General features: G+C 52.1%; 2 protein-coding genes and 1 long non-coding RNA gene across 3 annotated transcripts; 2 read left to right on the top strand and 1 right to left on the bottom strand.

The window, feature by feature from the left end:
- Positions 1-63: 63 nt before the first annotated feature.
- LOC115835984 (P2X purinoceptor 6-like) lies at positions 64-8370 on the top strand. Its single transcript, XM_030815913.1, has 4 exons — positions 64-692; positions 1278-1428; positions 3158-3229; positions 8285-8370. The coding sequence occupies exons 1-4, from the start codon at positions 529-531 to the stop codon at positions 8345-8347; spliced, it is 450 nt and encodes a 149-aa protein (XP_030671773.1). The 5' UTR covers positions 64-528; the 3' UTR covers positions 8348-8370.
- On the bottom strand, positions 3716-14338 carry LOC115835986. Its single transcript, XR_004030966.1, has 3 exons — positions 14253-14338; positions 8643-8759; positions 3716-3902 (listed from the first exon to the last, which is right to left on the bottom strand). It is a non-coding gene; the product is annotated as an uncharacterized LOC115835986 (long non-coding RNA).
- SLC7A4 (solute carrier family 7 member 4) lies at positions 13811-17000 on the top strand. The gene is given in 5 exon segments (XM_030815905.1): positions 13811-14925; positions 15408-15965; positions 15968-16005; positions 16270-16378; positions 16484-17000. Coding segments are annotated over 5 exon segments (1863 nt in total). The 5' UTR covers positions 13811-13943; the 3' UTR covers positions 16660-17000.
- Positions 17001-17529: the final 529 nt, after the last annotated feature.

Here is a 17529-nt window from a genome sequence, read left to right as displayed (position 1 = left end):
GGAGGGCCTGGGGAACTTCGCAGAGCCAGGTCACCCTCTCACTCTGGCTCTCAGTTCTCTTGCATGCGCTGGCCTTTGCATAAGCTGTTCGCTCCCTGGGAACCTCCATCCCCATCGCTGTCTGCTTGTTGAACTTCAGAATCTGCAAGCGTCAGCTCAGAAGTCACTTATTCCTGAAGCTTTACTCAGAGCCCCCCCCCCCCAGGCTGTTGCTGCCCTCAGGCCGTCTTCTCACAGCACTGATAACAGCTGTCCTTCCCCATCCTCTCACCACGCCCACCCCACCGGAGGAAGTGAGGCCAGAGGGCAGGGACAGGGCTGCTGTCTTCTGTGTGCCACCAGGGCCCAGCAAAGGGAATGTAGGGAGGGTGGGAGGTGCAGGGCAGCTGGGGTTAGGGGTTGAGGGCTGGGTGTTGGAGGCTGGATCCTGCTTTAGTGGAAGTGTCCCTTTAACAGCGGCTGGCCTGGCCTGGCTCGGGCCCTGCTTTGCCTCCTGTTCAGCTGTGGCTGCAGCTGCCATGCTGACTCATGTGCCCGCAGCTAGCAGGAGCTGGCAGCATGGGCTCCCCAGGGGCTACGACAGGCTGGGGGCTTCTGGATTATAAGACGGAGAAGTATGTGATGACCAGGAACTGGCGGGTGGGCGCCCTGCAGAGGCTGCTGCAGCTTGGGATCGTGGTCTATGTGGTAGGGTAAGAGAGAAGAGCTTTTGGCCAGGCTGGAGGGGCAAGGGAAGAGGTGGGGGATGGGGCTTGGTCCTGCTGGGTTGAAGTTGAGGGTTGGGCTGTTTAGGGGCTGGAGAGGAAGGGGGCATAATGGGACGGGGTGGGAGGTAGGCAATACAAGACAGGAGAGCAAGAACAAGCTTTGTGTTTGTCCTGTGTGTCCAGCTGCCTCCTTCCCAGTCCCTCCCCATGGCCCCACGCAGGGGGCACTAGACATCGTCCTTAACATCTGTGAGAGCTGGAGCACTAGGCCCCCAAAGGGACCACCAGCTGTATCTCGGGTCAGGGGAGTCTATAAGCTGGGAGCTGGGTGTACTGAGGCTGGGGGTGGGTGCTGGCTGGTGAAAGGGATTGTCTGAGGGCACTGGCTCTCTGATGCATGTCTGGAGCTTCTGTCTCGTTCAGGGGATCTGGAGTGGGAAGTGGGGCCAGAGAGGATGCTGGACTGGGAGCCTGTAGGGTGTGGGGAGAGAACTGAGCATGTAGGGCCCAGCTCCGCCCCTGTCACTACACGCTGGGGACACACCACACTGCCCATCTTCTCCTTCCCAGGTGGGCTCTCCTCACCAAAAAAGGCTACCAGGAGAGGGACCTGGACCCCCAGATTTCCATCACCACCAAACTCAAAGGGATTTCCGTGACTCAGATCAAGGAGCTTGGAAACCGGCTGTGGGATGTGGCCGACTTCATGAAGCCGCCTCAGGTGGGGCCCTGGTGTTGCTGATGGGAGCTCCTTTCCCTGCTGACAGCTTGAACACCCGCCATGCAGCCAGTGTGTGCGAGCAAGAAGCATGTGATGCCAAAGGCGGCTGCGGGTTCTCAGGAAGGGCTTCACAGAGGAGTGGCACCTGGACAGGACTTTCAGGGATGTGTAGGAGGTTTCTGGTAGAAAAATGGATGGGTTGAGAAACCACGCCAGAGAAACTGCATTTCCGAAGGCTGCCAACAGAAAAGAAGGGAGTGTTTGAGACTAATGGCTTGAGCTTGAGAGTGTTGTGGGAGGGGTGTGGGGGGGCCAGGGCCTGGAACTTCCTGTAACCCTGCTCCCTGACCTGGGGCACCTCGATCAGATGCTCCTCCTCCACCCTTCTCAGCTGCATTTTCCTCTTCCCTCCACCCAGCTTATTCACAGCCTTAACTTCCACCCACCTCTGCTCTTCTGATACCCAGGGTGTATGTAGCCCCAGTGAACACCTGCCCAGAGCACAGCTGTCTTCCAGGTGCACACTCACATGTCCAAAGATCAATTATTTCCCTCTCCTGGCACGGCCTCTGTGACGTCCACTAGTCACGATGGCTGTGACATCCACTAGTGCCTCAGCCAGACCCATGACTCAGCCTCAACCCCTTCCTGTCCCTTCCAACATTTTTCACTGCTGCCCATGCCATGCCTGCATGAGACTATGGCCTCCTAGAGGGCCCTTAGATGCCCCTCTCGCCTCCTCCCTACTGCTTGGTGCACACCACGCAGCAGCCAAGCTGAACTTTCACACCAGGCATCGTGAGCCCCTGCAGCCCCTGCTTCTACCCTTAGGAGGCCCCCCACCAATGATGGTGGCCACCCATCCCTCCTAATCCCAATGGCTACCACTCTCAGCACCCTCTGCACAGCCCTCACCTTCCCTTCCTGGGCATGCATTCCCCAAATTCAGTGTTCTCATGGGCAGCACTGGAGGGTCAGCCTCCCCTTCCAACGTCCTTGGCCACCCTTTGACCACAAGCAGAGCTTTCTGTCTTCTCACCTGTGCCCTGCCATGCTGGTGCTGCTGTGTGTGGGATGGGAGACTCACCTCTTCTCCATCCTGGGCAGGTGCCGGGCCCAGCTCTCTCCTGGATCTTCAGTACTAGAAGCAGCAGGCTGTTGGAATATTCTGGTTGACGCCAGGCATGGTAGCTGCAGCCTATAGTCCCAGCTACTTGGGAGGCTGAGGCAGGAAGATCTCTTGAGCCCAGGAGTTAAAGGATGCAGTAAGAGTTGACGACACCACTGCACTCCAGCCTGGACGAGTAAAGTGAAACTCTGTGCGCCTGTAATCCCAGCTACTCAGGAGGCTGAGGCAGGAGAATCCCTTGAACCCAGGAGGTGGAGGTTGCAGTGAACCGAGATCATGCCACTGCACTCCAGCCTGGGTGACAGTGAGACTCTGTCTCAAAAAAAATAATAAAGAAGAAAGAAAATAAAAGATATTTTGGTTGAACAAATGAGAAAGAAACTTGTCTCAAGAGATGGACATGGGCACGAGGCTTCCTGGTCTCAGAAATGGCCAGAACCACTGCCAGCCTCCCATCTCTGCTTCAATCTGCCTTACGGGGGGACAGGGTTAATGACTTGATGGGGCCAACATCCCTTCCTTCATAAACCAGGCTGCCGGCTTCTGGCCTTTCCAGTCAATGCAAGCCCAGCCAGGCCAACCTTGAGACTTGCCTCCTAGGGAGAGAACATGTTCTTCTTGGTGACCAGCTTCCTTGTGACGCCAGCCCAAGTTCAGGGCAGATGCCCAGAGGTGAGTTTGCCCAGGATCCTCCCAGCGGGCCCCTCGTTCCTCTGCCAGCCCCGGGTGGCCACCCGTGGCTGAAGGCTCAGCATATGCTTAGTGTCCCCCAGGCACTGGGCTACGTCTTTGTGTGAATCATTTCGTTCAGTCTTCACATATCCCCTGCCTGGCAGGAAGTCCTGTGATCCCCATTTCAGAGGAGAAGATTGAGGCTCAGTGAGGTTGAATCACTTAAGGCCTCCCAGCCTGTGGGTGACAGAAAGCTGAGCTCTGGGCAGCAGCAGTTCCAGTGAGGTCCCAGGCCCCTCCCATCCTGGTCCTGCCTCTGGGTTCTCTCCAGGTTGTTAGTGTGACACCAGGAGCTGGGCACATGCTCAGGGAGGCTCCAATAGCAAGAGCCAAGCAGTGGCATGATCATGGCTCTCTGCAGCCTCAAACTCCCAAGTGAGCCTCCTACGTCACTCTCCAGAATAGCTGGGACAACAAGCATGGGCCACCACACCCAGAGAATTGTATTATGTTATGTAGATAGGGGGTCTCACTATGTTGCCCAGGCTGCTCCCAAACTCCTGGGCTCAATCGATCCTCCTCTCTCAGCCTCCCAAAGTGCTGGGATTACAGGTATGAGCCACCATGGCCAGCCCAGGACATGTTTCTTGAGAGACACAGATATCTTTTGTTCCTGTGTAGTAAGAAACCAAAGTTAGATAAGCTTATACTTATGTTCAGTAATCAATGTTTCTGTATTATATCTTATTTGGAAGTGATCTAGATATTCAACAAATAACCATCTTTTAATTTAACTTAGTTTGACTTTAAGGGTTTAGGTTACCAAAAAGATTTTGGAATTTTTTTTTTTTTTGAGACAGAGTATGCTTTTGTCACCCAGGCTGGAGTGCAGTGGTGCAATCTCGGCTCACAGCAGCCTCTGCCTCCTGGGTTCAAGCTATTCTCCCGCCTCAGCCTCCTCAGGAACTAGGATCACAGGCGCCTGCCACCACGCCTGGCTAATTTTTGTATTTTTAGTAGAGTCGGGGTTTCACCATGTTGGCCAGGCTGTTCTCAAACTCCTGACCTCAGGTCATCCATCCTCCTCGACCTCCCAAAGTGCTGGGATTACAGGCGTGAGCCACCATGCCCGGCCAGAAATTATTATTCTTCTTATTGTTATTATTATTAGACAATAATAGTTGGAGTTGGCTGGAGTGCAGTAGCACAATCATGGCTCACTGCAGCCTCAAACTCCTGGAAATTATTTTTAAGTAGACATATATATATATATATATATATATAATTTTTTTTTTTTTTTTTGAGACGGAGTCTCGCTCTGTCGCCCAGGCTGGAGTGCAGTGGCGGAATCTCGGCTCACTGCAAGCTCCGCCTCCCGGGTTCACGCCATTCTCCTGCCTCAGCCTCTCCTAGTAGCTGGGACTACAGGCGCCCGCCACTGAGCCTGGCTAATTTTTTGTACTTTTAGTAGATTCGGGGTTTCACCGTGGTCTTGATCTCCTGACCTCGTGATCCGCCCGCCTCGGCCTCCCAAAGTGCTGGGATTACAAGCGTGAGCCACCGCGCCCAGCCAAGTAGACATATTTTATAAAATATAATCATTATTTAAAGTAGACATATTTTTAAAGTAGACATATTTTATAAAATATAATCATTATTTAAAGTAGACATATTTTATAAAATATAATCATTATTTAAATAGCATGTCTAGCAATGAGTCAGTCAAAAATAAAAATTAAAACAATAAAAAATTATTTATAGCTGGGCACAGTGGCTCCTGCCTGTAATCCCAGCACTTTGGGAGGCCAGGACAGGAGGATTGCTTGAGGCCCAAAATTTGAGACCAGCCTGGGCAACATAGCAAGACTCCACTCTACAAGAAAATTTTTCTAAAAGTTTGCCAGGCATCACCCCAGGTACTCAGGATACTGAGGCAAGAGGAGTTCAAGGCTGCAGTGAGCTACAGTCCCACTACTATACTTTAGCCTGGGCAATGGAGCAACACCCAGTCTCAAAAAATAATAGTAATAACTTATTTACAAATTTTTTCCCACTTGCATTTATATAAGTTTAGTTTATTTAATAATTATATTTGAATTGTGAAAACTTCATGAAACGTTAGACAAAGCTAGTTATTATCTTAAGTTTTATTTTGCTGGCAATTTTTATGACATATATATTAGGCAAATATCAAACATTATTGAAGTAAAGCACCTAAACGTTAAACATTCAACACGTTTTTTTAATCTCAGACGAGCATACTAGGGGTTGTTCTAGTTAATTCCTCAGACACATTTTTTTTTTTTTTTTTTTTTGAGTGGAGCCTGGCTCTGTTGCACAGGCTGGAGTGCAATGGTGTGATCTTGGCTCACTGCAACCTCTGCCTCCCGAGTGGTTCCAGTAATGCTCTCCTGCCTCAGCCTCCCAAGTAGCTGGGATTACAGGTGCATGCCACCACACCTGGCTATTTTTTTATATATATTTTTAGTACGGACAGGGTTTCACCATGTTGGCCAGGCTGGTTTAGAACTCCCAACCTCAAGCGATCCGCCCACCTTGACCTCCCAAAGTGCTAGGATTACAGGTGTGAGCCACTGCACCCAGCCCAATTCCTCAGATACTTAAGTTTTTTTTGTTTTTGTTTTTGTTTTTGTTTTTGTTTTGAGACGGAGTCTGGCTCTGTCGCCCAGGCTGGAGTGCAATGGCGTGATCTCAGCTCACTGCAACCTCAGCCTCCCGGGTTCAAGGGATTCTCCTTTCTCAGCCTTCTGAGTAGCTGAGACTACAAGCGTGCACCACCACGCCTGGCTAATTTTTGTATGTTAGTAGAGATGGGGTTTCAACATTTTGGCCAGGATGGTTTCGATCTCTTGATCTCGTGATCCACCCACCTCGGCCTCCCAAAGTGCTGGGATTACAAGCATGAGCCACCGTGCCTGGCCTATATTTCTTTGTGTCTTCTTTTTAATTTGATCTTTCTCTAGTTACCAATACGACAGTTGCTTAGGATGAAAGCACCCTTTTTTGTGTGTGGGTGGGGGCGGTTTAGAGATGGGGTCTCACTGTGTTGCCCAGGCTGGAATGCAGTAGTGGCAAGATCATAGCTCACTGTGGCTCAACCTCCTGGGCTCAAGCGATCTTCCCACCTCAGTCTCCCACAATGTTCAGATTACAGGTGTGAGCCACCACACCTGGCCAATAGCTCTCTTTAATAAAAATACTTTTAGGCTGGGCACAGTGGCTCACGCCTGTAATCCCAGCACTTTGGGAGGCCAAGGCAGGCAGATCACAAGGTCAGGAGTTCGATACCAACCTGGCCAACATGGTGAAACCCCGTCTCTACTAAAAATACAAAAAATTAACCAGGCATGGTGGCAGATGCCTGTAATACCAGCTATTCAGGAGGCTGAGGCAGGAGAATCACTTGAATCTGGGAAACAGAGGTTGCAGTGAGCCGAGACTGCACCACTGCACTCCAGCTCGGGCAACAGAGCGAGACTCTGTCTCAAAAAAAAAAAAAAAAAAAAAAAAAGCTTTTCGATTCAAAAGTCCAAATCTTCAATGTTATAACTACTTTAATTGTGACTCAAAACCAATAAGCCTTTTTATGGCTTAAAATCAGTATGCCTTTTCTGGCTTAACTGGAGAAACAGAAGCGCATCCCAAACAAGCTGGAAAAGATGCAATCCCCCTCAAGATCCAAAGTCTTTCTCAAGATAGCCTAAGCAAGCAAATATCCTAATTGTTATCAAGGCAATGAAAGCTGAGACAAGTAGGACAAACTCCTCTGAGAGTTGGAACCGTTGGACAGAAACACTGTGTTTCTGATTCCTGGGCAGCTGGCTAGCAGCCTAACAAGGACTTGTCCCCCCAACCCCCCGCAGCTGGCAGAAACCAAAGAGAATATTTTCATTGGTCACAGAGCCATGTTCTCAAGACATAAAACAAGATATGATAAACCACACAACAGAAACATGGAAAACAAGCCTTATTTCTGGGAGGCTGTGGGTCAATAGCCACTATGTATGCAGAGCCAAATATCAAATTCAGAAGTGTGAAAAAGTGTGAAATCAAATAATTCTTTTTTTTTTTTTTTTTTTTTTGTGAGGCAAGGTCTCCCTCTGTCACCCAGGCTGGAGTGCAGTGCTGCAATCATGGCTCACTACAGCCTCAAACTCCCAGGATCAAGCAATCCTCCTGCCTCAGCCTCCTGAGTAGCTGGGACTACAGGTGCCCGCCACCATGCCGGGCTAATTTTTGTATATTTAGTAGAGATGGGGTTTTGCTGTGTTGGCCAGGCTGGTCTCAAACTCCTTTCTTAAGTTATCCAGCGACCTCAGCCTCCCAAAGTGCTGGGATTACAGGTGTGAGCCACCACCAAGCTGTTGGAACTTTACATTATTATGAGCCTCAGGAGGAATGTGGCCATGTGGCATGCAGTTGTAACTTCTGCTTTTTCCTGTAAATGGTTAGAAATGACTGAGCAGCATCAGAGATAAGATGCCCTCAGAGCTTGACTTCTTCTCACGGAATGTTGAAACAATTTTCCTTAGAACGTAGCAAGCTGTACTAATGGAATCTAACATACTGGATTTGCACAGAAGATGTTGCAATCCTGCTGACACTTTTTCTGCCTCTATGAGTGAAACTTTAGCTTCTCCACTTTGGAGCAATGACCCCAACCCTTTGGAAGCTGTTTCCTGGGTGTCCATCCTCAAGCTTTGCACTAGAATAAAAATCATATTTCCTTTCTTATTTTTCTTTTTTTTTTTTTTTTTTGGAGACTAGGTCTGTGTCACCCAGACTGGAATGCAGTGATGCAATTATAGCTCACTGCAGCCTCAAACTCCTGGGCTCAAGTGATCTTCCACCTTGGCCTCCAAAAGTGCTGGGATTACAAGCATAAGCCAACGTGACTAGCTGATATTTTCTGAATCTCATTATTTAAGGTTGACACAAGAGTCATAACTCAAAGAATCAATTCTTACCATGCTTTTCTCCTGCCAGTTTGAATTTAGAAAGGGACAAGGAAAAATTTGACTCTCTTTCAACCAGGCACTACAGACAGAGATCCAGAAGAGCTCACTTTGTGCCGGGCGCGGTGGCTCACGCCTGTAATCCTAGGACTTTGGGAGGCCGAGGCGGGTGGATCACGAGGTCAGGAGATCGAGACCATCCTGGCTAACACGGTGAAACCCCGTCTCTACCAAAAATACAAAAAAAAATTAGCCGGGCGTGGTGGCGGGCACCTGTAGTCCCAGCTATGTGGGAGGCTGAGGCAGGAGAATGGCGTGAACCCGGGAGGCGGAGCTTGCAGTGAGCCGAGATGGCGCCACTGCACTCCAGCCTGGGCTACAGAGCAAGACTCCGTCTCAAAAAAAAAAAGAGAGTTCACTTTGGTAAGAATTCCTACCTGTGCCTGCTTTTATTTGTTCTCCCAGGATCCCATCTTTAGGCTTGAGAGGATCCCATCCGTGTCACCAGAAAGTGTAGGGGTGGCGAAACTCCACTTCCATCCCTAGAGTCTCAGCTGGGCCCAAGAATTAAATTGACATAGGACAGGTTAACAGGAGAAAAGCACACAAATTTATTTATATGCTATTCTACGTCTGATTTCTGTTCTTTAATCTTGCTAACAGAGTCCCTAACGCTAGCCATTACATTTACTTATAAATAAGGGGTGCTGGAGTGCAGTGGCGAGATCATAGCTCATTGCAGCCTCAAACTCCTGGGCTCAAGCTATCCTCCCACCTCAGCCTCCCGAGTAGCTGGAACTGCAGGCACATGCCACCCACCACACCGGTCTAATTAAAAAAAAAAAAAAAAAAATTGTTGAACCGGGATCTCACTATATTGCCCAGACTGGTCTTGAACTGGACTCAAGCAAGCCCCCCTCGGCCTCCCAAAGCACTGGAATCACAGGAGTGAGCCACCACACAGTCCCACAAATTTATTGGGTACAAGTTTTACATCGGTTGGGAACCCTCATAAGGACATATGAAGACCCAAAGAAGAAGTTAGAGTCTGTTACTTATACACTGAATTGGACAAAGAATAATAAGTTATGAAGAAGCAACTAAATTATGTGGGGAGGCTTAAAAGATAACAGTGTTTCAACAAGTTCTGTACAGAATTCTCTCATTTCAACTTCTCATCCTTGAAGATAAGAACGTTGCATCTTTCACATGGCAACTTCATCTCCTGCATTTTAGAAATAGCACAGGCCGGGTGGGGTGGCTCACACTTGTAATCCCAGCACATTGGGGAGGTTGAAGCAGGTGGATCACTTCAGGAAACCAGTTTGAGACTAACCTGGCCAACATGGGAAAACCCCGTCTCTACTAAAAATACAAAAATTAGCCTGGTGTGATGGTGCACGCCTGTAGTCCCAGCCATTCGGGAGGCTGAGACATGAGAATCGCTTGAACCCTGGAGGCAGAGGCTGCAGTGAGCCAAGATCACGCCACTTCACTCCAGCCTGGGTGACAGAGTGAGACTCTGTCTCAAAAATAAAAATTAAATAAAAAATTAAAACGAGCTATTCAGCCATGAAAAGTCACAGAGGAATCTCAAATGCATATTATTAAGGGAAAGAAGTCAGCCTGAAAAAGCAATATACTCTATAATCCCAACTATATAAGATTCTGCAAAGGTAAGACTAGACTATGGAGACAGGAAAAAGATAGGTGGTTGCCAGGTGTTAGCAGGGAGGGACAGGCAGAGCACAGAGGGTTTTTAGGGCAATGAAACTACTCTGTATGATACAATAATGGTGTGTATATGTGTCATTACACATTTGTCCAAACCCATAGAATGTACAACTGGAAGAGTGAACCCTAATGTAAACTATGGACTTTGGGTGATAATGATGTGTCAATGTAGGTTAATCGATTGTAACAAATATGCCCCTTTGGTGCTGGATGTCAGTAGTGGGAGAGGGGGCTACACATGTGTGGGGGCAGAAGTATATGGGAACTGTACTTTCTGCTCAATATTGCTGTGAACCTAAAACTGCTCTGAAAACTCATCTTTTTTTTTTAGATACAGGGTCTTGCTATGTTGCCCAGGCTGGAGTGAAGAGGCTATTCACAGGTATGATCAAGCCCACTACAGCCTTGAGCCTCCTAGGCTCAAGCCATCCTCCCAACTCAGCTTCCTGAGTAACTGGGACTACAGGTGTGTCCCGCCATTCCCAGCTAATAAAGTCTATTTTAAAAAAATCACTTGACCATAAACATAAGTGTTTATTTGTGGACTGTCAATTCTATTCCGTTCATCTATGTGTCTACTCTTATGTCACCACCACAACCTTGATTACAGTCATTTTGCAACCAGTTTAGAAATCAGGAATTGTAAGTCCTCCAAAACTTTTTCAAAAGTATTTTGGCTATTCTGGATCCCTTGCATTTCCACATGAATTTTGATGATTTTTGCAAAACAGGCAATTGAGATTTCAATAGGAATTGCACTGAATCTATGCAACCCCTGAATCTGTAGACCAGTTTGGGGAATACTGCCATTTTATATTTAAAGTCTTACAGTCTATGAACATGGGATGTCTTTCCATTTATTTATGTTGTCTTTAATTTCTGTCTTTTCTTTTCTTATTTTTTTTTTTGAGACAGGGTCTCACTGTGTCACCCAAGCTGGAGTGCAGTGGCACAAACATGCCTCACTGCAACCTCAACCTCCCAGGCTCAAGCAATCCTTCCACCTCAACACCACCCCCTACTCCCAGTAGCTGAGACCACAGGCGCATGCCACCATGCCCAGATAATTTTTTTACCTTTTCGTAGAGGTGAGGTCTCCCTATGTTACCCAGGCAAAATACCCAAGTATTTTGGCTATTCTGGATCCCTTGTATTTCCATATGAATTTTTTTTTTTTTTTTTTTTTGAGACACAGTCTCGCTCTGTCACCCAGGCTGGAGTGCAGTGGCGCCATCTCAGCTCATTGCAACCTCCGCCTCCCGGGTTCAAGTGATTCTCCTGCCTCAGCCTCCCAAGTAGCCACGATTACAGGCGCCCACCACATATTTTAATTTATTTATTTAGTAGTTTTGGAGACAGGGTCTTGCTTTGCCACCTAGGCTGGAGTGCAGTGACAGGATCATAGCTCACTGCAGCCTCAGACTCCTGGGTTCAAGGGATCCTCTCGCCTCAGCCTCCCAAAGTGATGGGATTACAGGTGTGAGCCCCTGGGCCCAGCCAAATACTGTATTTTGGATCGACATTTGGTTGAAAAATATCTATGTATTAGTACACCTGTGTTGTTCAAGAGTCCACTGTGTTTTGCTGGGGATTTGTACATCTATATTCATTAGGGATTTTGGTCTGTGGTTTTCTTTTCTTGTGATGTCTTTGCTGAGTTTAGTGTCAGGGTAATCCTGGCCTTGTAGAATGAGTTAGAAAGTTTTTGTTTCCTGGTGGTTTATCTTCACTGCATCACTGTGGGGTTGCTCTGTGTAACTGTCTCACTCAGTAGTGAGTGAAATATCCCTGGAAATGTACAATTTACTGCATCAGCCCTGCTTAGTCTCACATATCTGTTGTATGTTGGTGCCTGTGGCAGAGGGTGTGGTGTCACACCTTCTCCAGGTAGATAAAAAGTCAACACTCCAAAATACTGGACACCAGCAATAAGGCGGTCATTGGTAAGGCCTTGGGGGAGCTCCCATTACAAATTTGCCTAACCCTCTGGCCTGAAGTGCCTAGACTTTTGTGGTGACATTTCAGGACAAGGGGCGTCCGCTCAGGCAACACAGGGATGGGGTAAGGAAGCTACCATCCCACTGGAAGTGGGAGCCACCTGAGAAGTTCCTCAAGACAATACCAGCCAAATATTAGAAGGTATTGGCATTCTGGCTGAGGCAGAATGTTCCAAATTGGCACCATCTTGTCTGGGAGTCCATCATCCTGTCACCAGCCCAATAGGCTGGATAGGCTGCAGATGCTCCTAAGATCCCATTCCACAAACCACATATAAGCCTGAACACATGTCTAGTATAGCGTTCTGGGGAGGCCAGGCCCCATGGTTCGTGAATGTAATCACCACCTTTTGGGAGGCCAAGGCAAGAAAATCACTTGAGTCCAGGAGTTCGAGACCAGCCCGGGCAACATAGTGAGACCCAGTCTCTAAAAAAATTAAAATTAAAAAATTAGCCAGGTGTGTTGCTGCATAGCTGCCTGCCTGGGGCATGGGGCGCTGGAATGCAGTACTCAGGACACAGTGGCTGTCGCTAATAAACACAAGTGGGGATCTGCTATTGGGGTCCCATAGGGCCCTCCCGGCCTGCCAGAGGCGCCTAGGCTAGGAAGGGCTGCCACTGGGGTCTGAGGAGCTCCTGTCCCCCACAGGAGGGCTGCAGGCTGGTCCCAGAAGCTGCTTGCTCCCTTGCAGGACGTGGTAGCTGCAGGCTCAAAACGGCCAGTGTGCGTTCCCTCAATTCGCAGAACTCTCTCAAAAGGCTGCAGTCTCTTGCCAACCTGTGAGGGTGGCTCACTGCCACCCCATTGTAAAAGTAGAGATCAGGGACTGCCCCAGGCCACTCTGCCAGACCCACGTCTTCATCTAACTCACTGTGCCTGAAGCTCACATGACGGTGCTGTGGGGCCTGTCTGGGGCCCAGCTGGGTGGGGTTCATGTACTGGGGTGAGGGATCAAGAAGGGTGTCCGCTGCAGTGGAAAGAAGGTGGGCTGAGGAATTTCAGACGTGGCCCTTAACCTCCCCGAAGTGACCTAGGCTAGTCACTTAGCCGGCAGTCTGACCTCCATCTGTGACTGAGTCACAGTCACAGGGCTTCCCTAGACTCCGGTGAGCTCCGGTAATGACCTTGCGAGGTCGGGCAGGGTGGGCAGGGTGAAATATCTGGGTGTGTGGCAGCGGGTGGGGCCGCGCGGGGGGCCTGTGGTGGGGGCGGGCCCTGGGCTGGGCGTCAGCAAATTGGGCGGGCTCAGTGCTCAGAGCGGAGGCAGCGGCGGCGGCAGCAGGTGGGTTGCAGCAGATCCTACGGGGACGGGGACTGGGAGGGGCTCAGGCCCAAGAGCAGACGAAGGCGCAGGTGTCCAGGGACGTGGGCGCAGAGGAGCTGGCTCTGGCAGCAGCGCTGTGTCGGGCATGGGGAGGTGTGCGGGCCCAGGGGGCCCCTGCACTCCGCCTGGCGCGCCGATACTCCAGCCTGGCCAGGGGGGCGGGGGCGGGGGTGTATGTAGCCGCCACTGTCTCTCTGTGGCCAGGTGGCTGCGGGGCCACGCCCGCCCCGACGCAGAGCCGCGGCTCCTGGGCTCCTGTTCCGGTCCGGCTCCACTCTGGGGAAGCCTCGGTTTCACCTGGCTCTGGGACCCCACCACTGAGCCATTCCCAGCCTCTCTCCCTGCTCCCCCTGGAGCTGCTCCCTCCCCACCCCTCAGGGCCACCGAGCAGGTGAGCAGTTGGGGCCTCACCAGGCCTCCTTTGCTGCCTGGGATGCAGACAGGGCCTCCAGGCTTCCTATGACCTCCTGCCCACAGGCTCTGACACCTGCCCCATTCCAGCTCTCCAGCAGGCCCCTGGTGAGGGTGTCCAGGTCCCCAGGTCAGGGACGGAGAGAGGACTGGGGGTGGTTGGACCAGGAGGGATGGAAGGCCGGCCAGGCCCTGGCTGGGCATCCTGTCATTCCCCTCTGGCCCTAGCAGGTTCCAGTAGCTGGCTCGGTGCTCTTCTCGGCCACCTGCCATGGCCTGGGGGCTGCCCAGCATCGCTAGCCTGGCACGCTTATGCCAGAAGCTGAACCGCCTGAAGCCGCTGGAGGACTCCACCATGTATAGGTTACTGTGGCCCTACCTGTCCACGCTGGACCTGACTCTTCTGGGCGTGGGTGGCATGATGGGCTTGGGCCTCTACGTGCTCACAGGTGCTGCGGCCAAGGAGGTGGCTGGCCCTGCTGTGCTCTTGTCCTTCGGTGTGGCCGCTGTGGCCTCCCTGCTGGCAGCCCTATGCTATGCAGAATTTGGGGCACATGTGCCACTCACGGGCTCTGCCTACCTGTTCACCTACGTATCCATGGGCGAGCTGTGGGCCTTCCTCATCGGCTGGAATGTTCTCCTCGAATACATCATCAGTGGCGCCGCCGTGGCCCGTGCCTGGAGTGGCTACCTGGACTCTATGTTCAGCCACTGCATCCAAAGCTTCACTGAGACCCACATGGGTTCCTGGCAGGTGCCCCTCCTGGGCCACCACCTGGACTTCTTGGCTGCTGGCATCATCCTCCTGTCTTCTGCCTTTGTCTCCCGTGGAGCCCGTGTCTCCGTCTGGCTCAATCACACCTTCTCGGCCATCACCCTGATTGGCATCCTCTTCATTGTCATCCTGGGCTTCATCCTGGCCCAGCCTCACAACTGGAGCGCTGAGGAAGGCGGCTTTGCACCCTTTGGCTTCTCCGGTGTCGTGGCCGGCACTGCCTACTGCTTCTATGCCTTCATGGGCTTTGACATCATTGCCGCCTCCAGTGAGGAGGCCCAGAACCCACAGCGGTCCGTGCCTCTGGCCATCGCCATCTCGCATGCCATTGCAGCTGGTGCCTACATCCTTGTCTCCACCGTGCTAACCCTCATGGTGCCCTGGCACAGCCTGGACCCCTACTCAGGGATTGCAGATGCCTTCTACCAGCGGGGCTGCAGGTGGGCTGGCTTCATCGTGGCAGCTGGCTCCATCTGCGGTGAGAGACTCTTCCTGGGCAGGGTGGCAGGGAAAACAGCAAGGGGGGCCCTGTCCTCAGATTCTTGGGGAATGCACCTTCACCTGAGGCTGTTTTACCAGTTGCATAACGGGGCAAGGAAAGTGCTAATTATGAGAAACTCTTCACTTCAAAAAAAGTTTCTTCAGAAACTTTTTGGAAGGGACCGCCCCACACATGGTCCATAGCATGTTAGTTCTGGGCATGTCCTTATAAATTATTTCCTAGGCAGAGGGACTCAGCCCTCATCAGATGCTCCAGGTGGGCCTGCAACCTAACCCAGATGTCCTGTTCTTGGGCAAAGCGCTGACAATCTATTACTCCTACACACACTCATGCTTACTCTGAGAGCCCAGACAAGCTCATGCCCATGGTCCCAAGGAGCCACCCATGCACCGACCCCTAGCAGAGACCCCTGGTGGGCTTCTCTGCCATGCTGACCCTCCCCACTCTCTCTGCTACAGCCATGAACAGCGTCCTGCTCAACCTCCTCTTCTCCCTGCCACGCATTGTCTATGCCATGACCGCCAATGGGCTCTTTTTCCAGGTGTTTGCCCATGTGCACCCCCGGACACAGGTGCCTGTGGCGGGCACCCTGGTGTTCGGGCTCCTCATGGCCTTCCTGGCACTGCTGCTGGACCTGGAGTCACTGGTTCAGCTCCTGTCCCTTGGAACACTCCTGGCCTACACCTTCATGGCCACCAGCATCATTGTGCTGCGCTTCCAGAAGTCTTCCCCACCCAGCTGCCCAGGCCCAGCCAGCCCCGGCCCCCTGACCAAGCAGCATAGCTCCTTCTCAGACCACCTACAGCTGGCGGGCACTGCGCACACCTCCGTCCCTGAGCCAGGGGAGCTGAAGCCAGCCCTGAGGCCCTACCTGGGCTTCTTGGATGGGTACAGCCCTGGAGCAGTGGTGACTTGGGCGCTTGGCGTTATGTTGGCCTCGGCCATCACCATAGGCTGCGTGCTCGTCTTTGGGAACTCGACCCTGCAGCTCCCACAATGGGGTTACATCCTGCTGCTCCTGCTCACCAGCAACAGTATCGGGAAGACTTATTTCAGGTACCTCCCCTAGCCAACACCCACTCGCGCTCAGCCCAGGCAGCTGCCTCCCCTTCCCCTGCTGCCATCCCAGAATGAACAACGCTCACGGGGCTGGGGAGGACGGCACATCCATCCTGCACCCCTTTCTGCGTAGTGAGTGAGCACGTCTCCACAATCTCCTGAAAGGGAGAAAGGCTCTATGGATTCCCAAGAAAGTGAGCCCTGGGCTGGCAGATCTTTCCTGCAGCCCGGCCCAGCCCTGCCCTGCCTCTGCCTCCTCAGATCCCCATGGTTCCCCTGATTCCAACCCTGAGCATCGTCCTCAACATCTGCTTCATGCTGATACTGAGCTATCTGACTTGGGTGTGCTTCTCCATCTGGCTGCTGATGGGTGAGTGGGGGCCAGGCTGGGACCAGGGTCAGGAGGAGGGCAAAGAGGACAGGAAGGGCTGGAACCTGTACCTCAGGCTCATGCCCTGCCTCCTGCCCTGTCTAGGACTTGCAGTGTATTTTGGCTACGGCATCCGGCACAGCAAGGAGAACCAGCGGGAGCTGCCAGGGCCGAACTCCACACACGACGTGGTATTCCCCAGGGGCAGCCTGGAAGAGACAGTGCAGGCTGTGCAGCCCCCCAGCCAGGCACCAGCACAGGACCCTGACCCTATGGAGTAGCTGGTCAGCCCACACTTGCCCCGCCCTCCCACACCTGCTTGGGAGGCCAGAGAGGCCAGACAAGCCGGGAGCCCCTTCTGTTGTGGGCAGCCTGGGTTTGCAGGCCTGCGCAGGCTGGGGAGTCCTCAGGACCTTAGGACCTTCATCCAGGGGCTGAGCTTCGGGTCTTCAGGAGTGGGCCTTGGCCGGTGCTGGTGCCGTGGACTCTGCCCAGAGCCTTCTTGTTTATGATCAGCCCCAGCTACCTGGGCAGTTGTGGTGGGGTGCATGGGAAGGCCCACAGCCCAAGGGATCCATTATAATAATTGCTTGGCCAGCCATGTGGCCTGCTGGCATATCCACTGTGGCATTCTTTGTGGCACCGAGTCTTCACCTGCCCCAGGGAACCAGGCAGTTGTCTCCAATCCATATCAAAGATGCTGGGGCTCTCCAAAGAGTAGGTGCCAGTCCTGGGACCACCCTGAGTCAGGGACACAAGTGGTCCTGGATCCAGGTGCCCAGCGAAGAGGAGAGCCACACACACCAGGCAAGGAGGGTTCCATGACAGGCATGGGGTCAGGCTCCCCATGTCTGCTAGGTGGCAGATCCAGGGAGCAGAGCTTGGGCCCCAAGGAGGCTGCCTAGAAAGGGCAGCAGGGTTCTGAGCGTGGCATGCGCCTGAGGCCTGCCTGGCACAGGCACTCCCACAGAGACACATGCGTCCCTGCAGGCACTACCCTGGGGTGCACGCCTGTGCACAGACTGAGGCAACAGCTGTTTCTGAGCTCGGGCCCAGGCTGCGGCTCTCTTGCTGTCTTTGCCCACTCTTCAAGGGCTTTGAGGTGAAAAGAGTGTGGCCCTCATGCGCCTCCATGGGTGCACAAGTGCCCA

Source organism: Nomascus leucogenys, chromosome 7b (assembly GCF_006542625.1).
Source record: "Nomascus leucogenys isolate Asia chromosome 7b, Asia_NLE_v1, whole genome shotgun sequence".
Lineage (NCBI taxonomy): Eukaryota > Metazoa > Chordata > Mammalia > Primates > Hylobatidae > Nomascus > Nomascus leucogenys.
The sequence above is the reverse complement of the archived record's forward strand: the minus strand, read 5'-3'. Positions and strand labels throughout refer to the sequence as shown.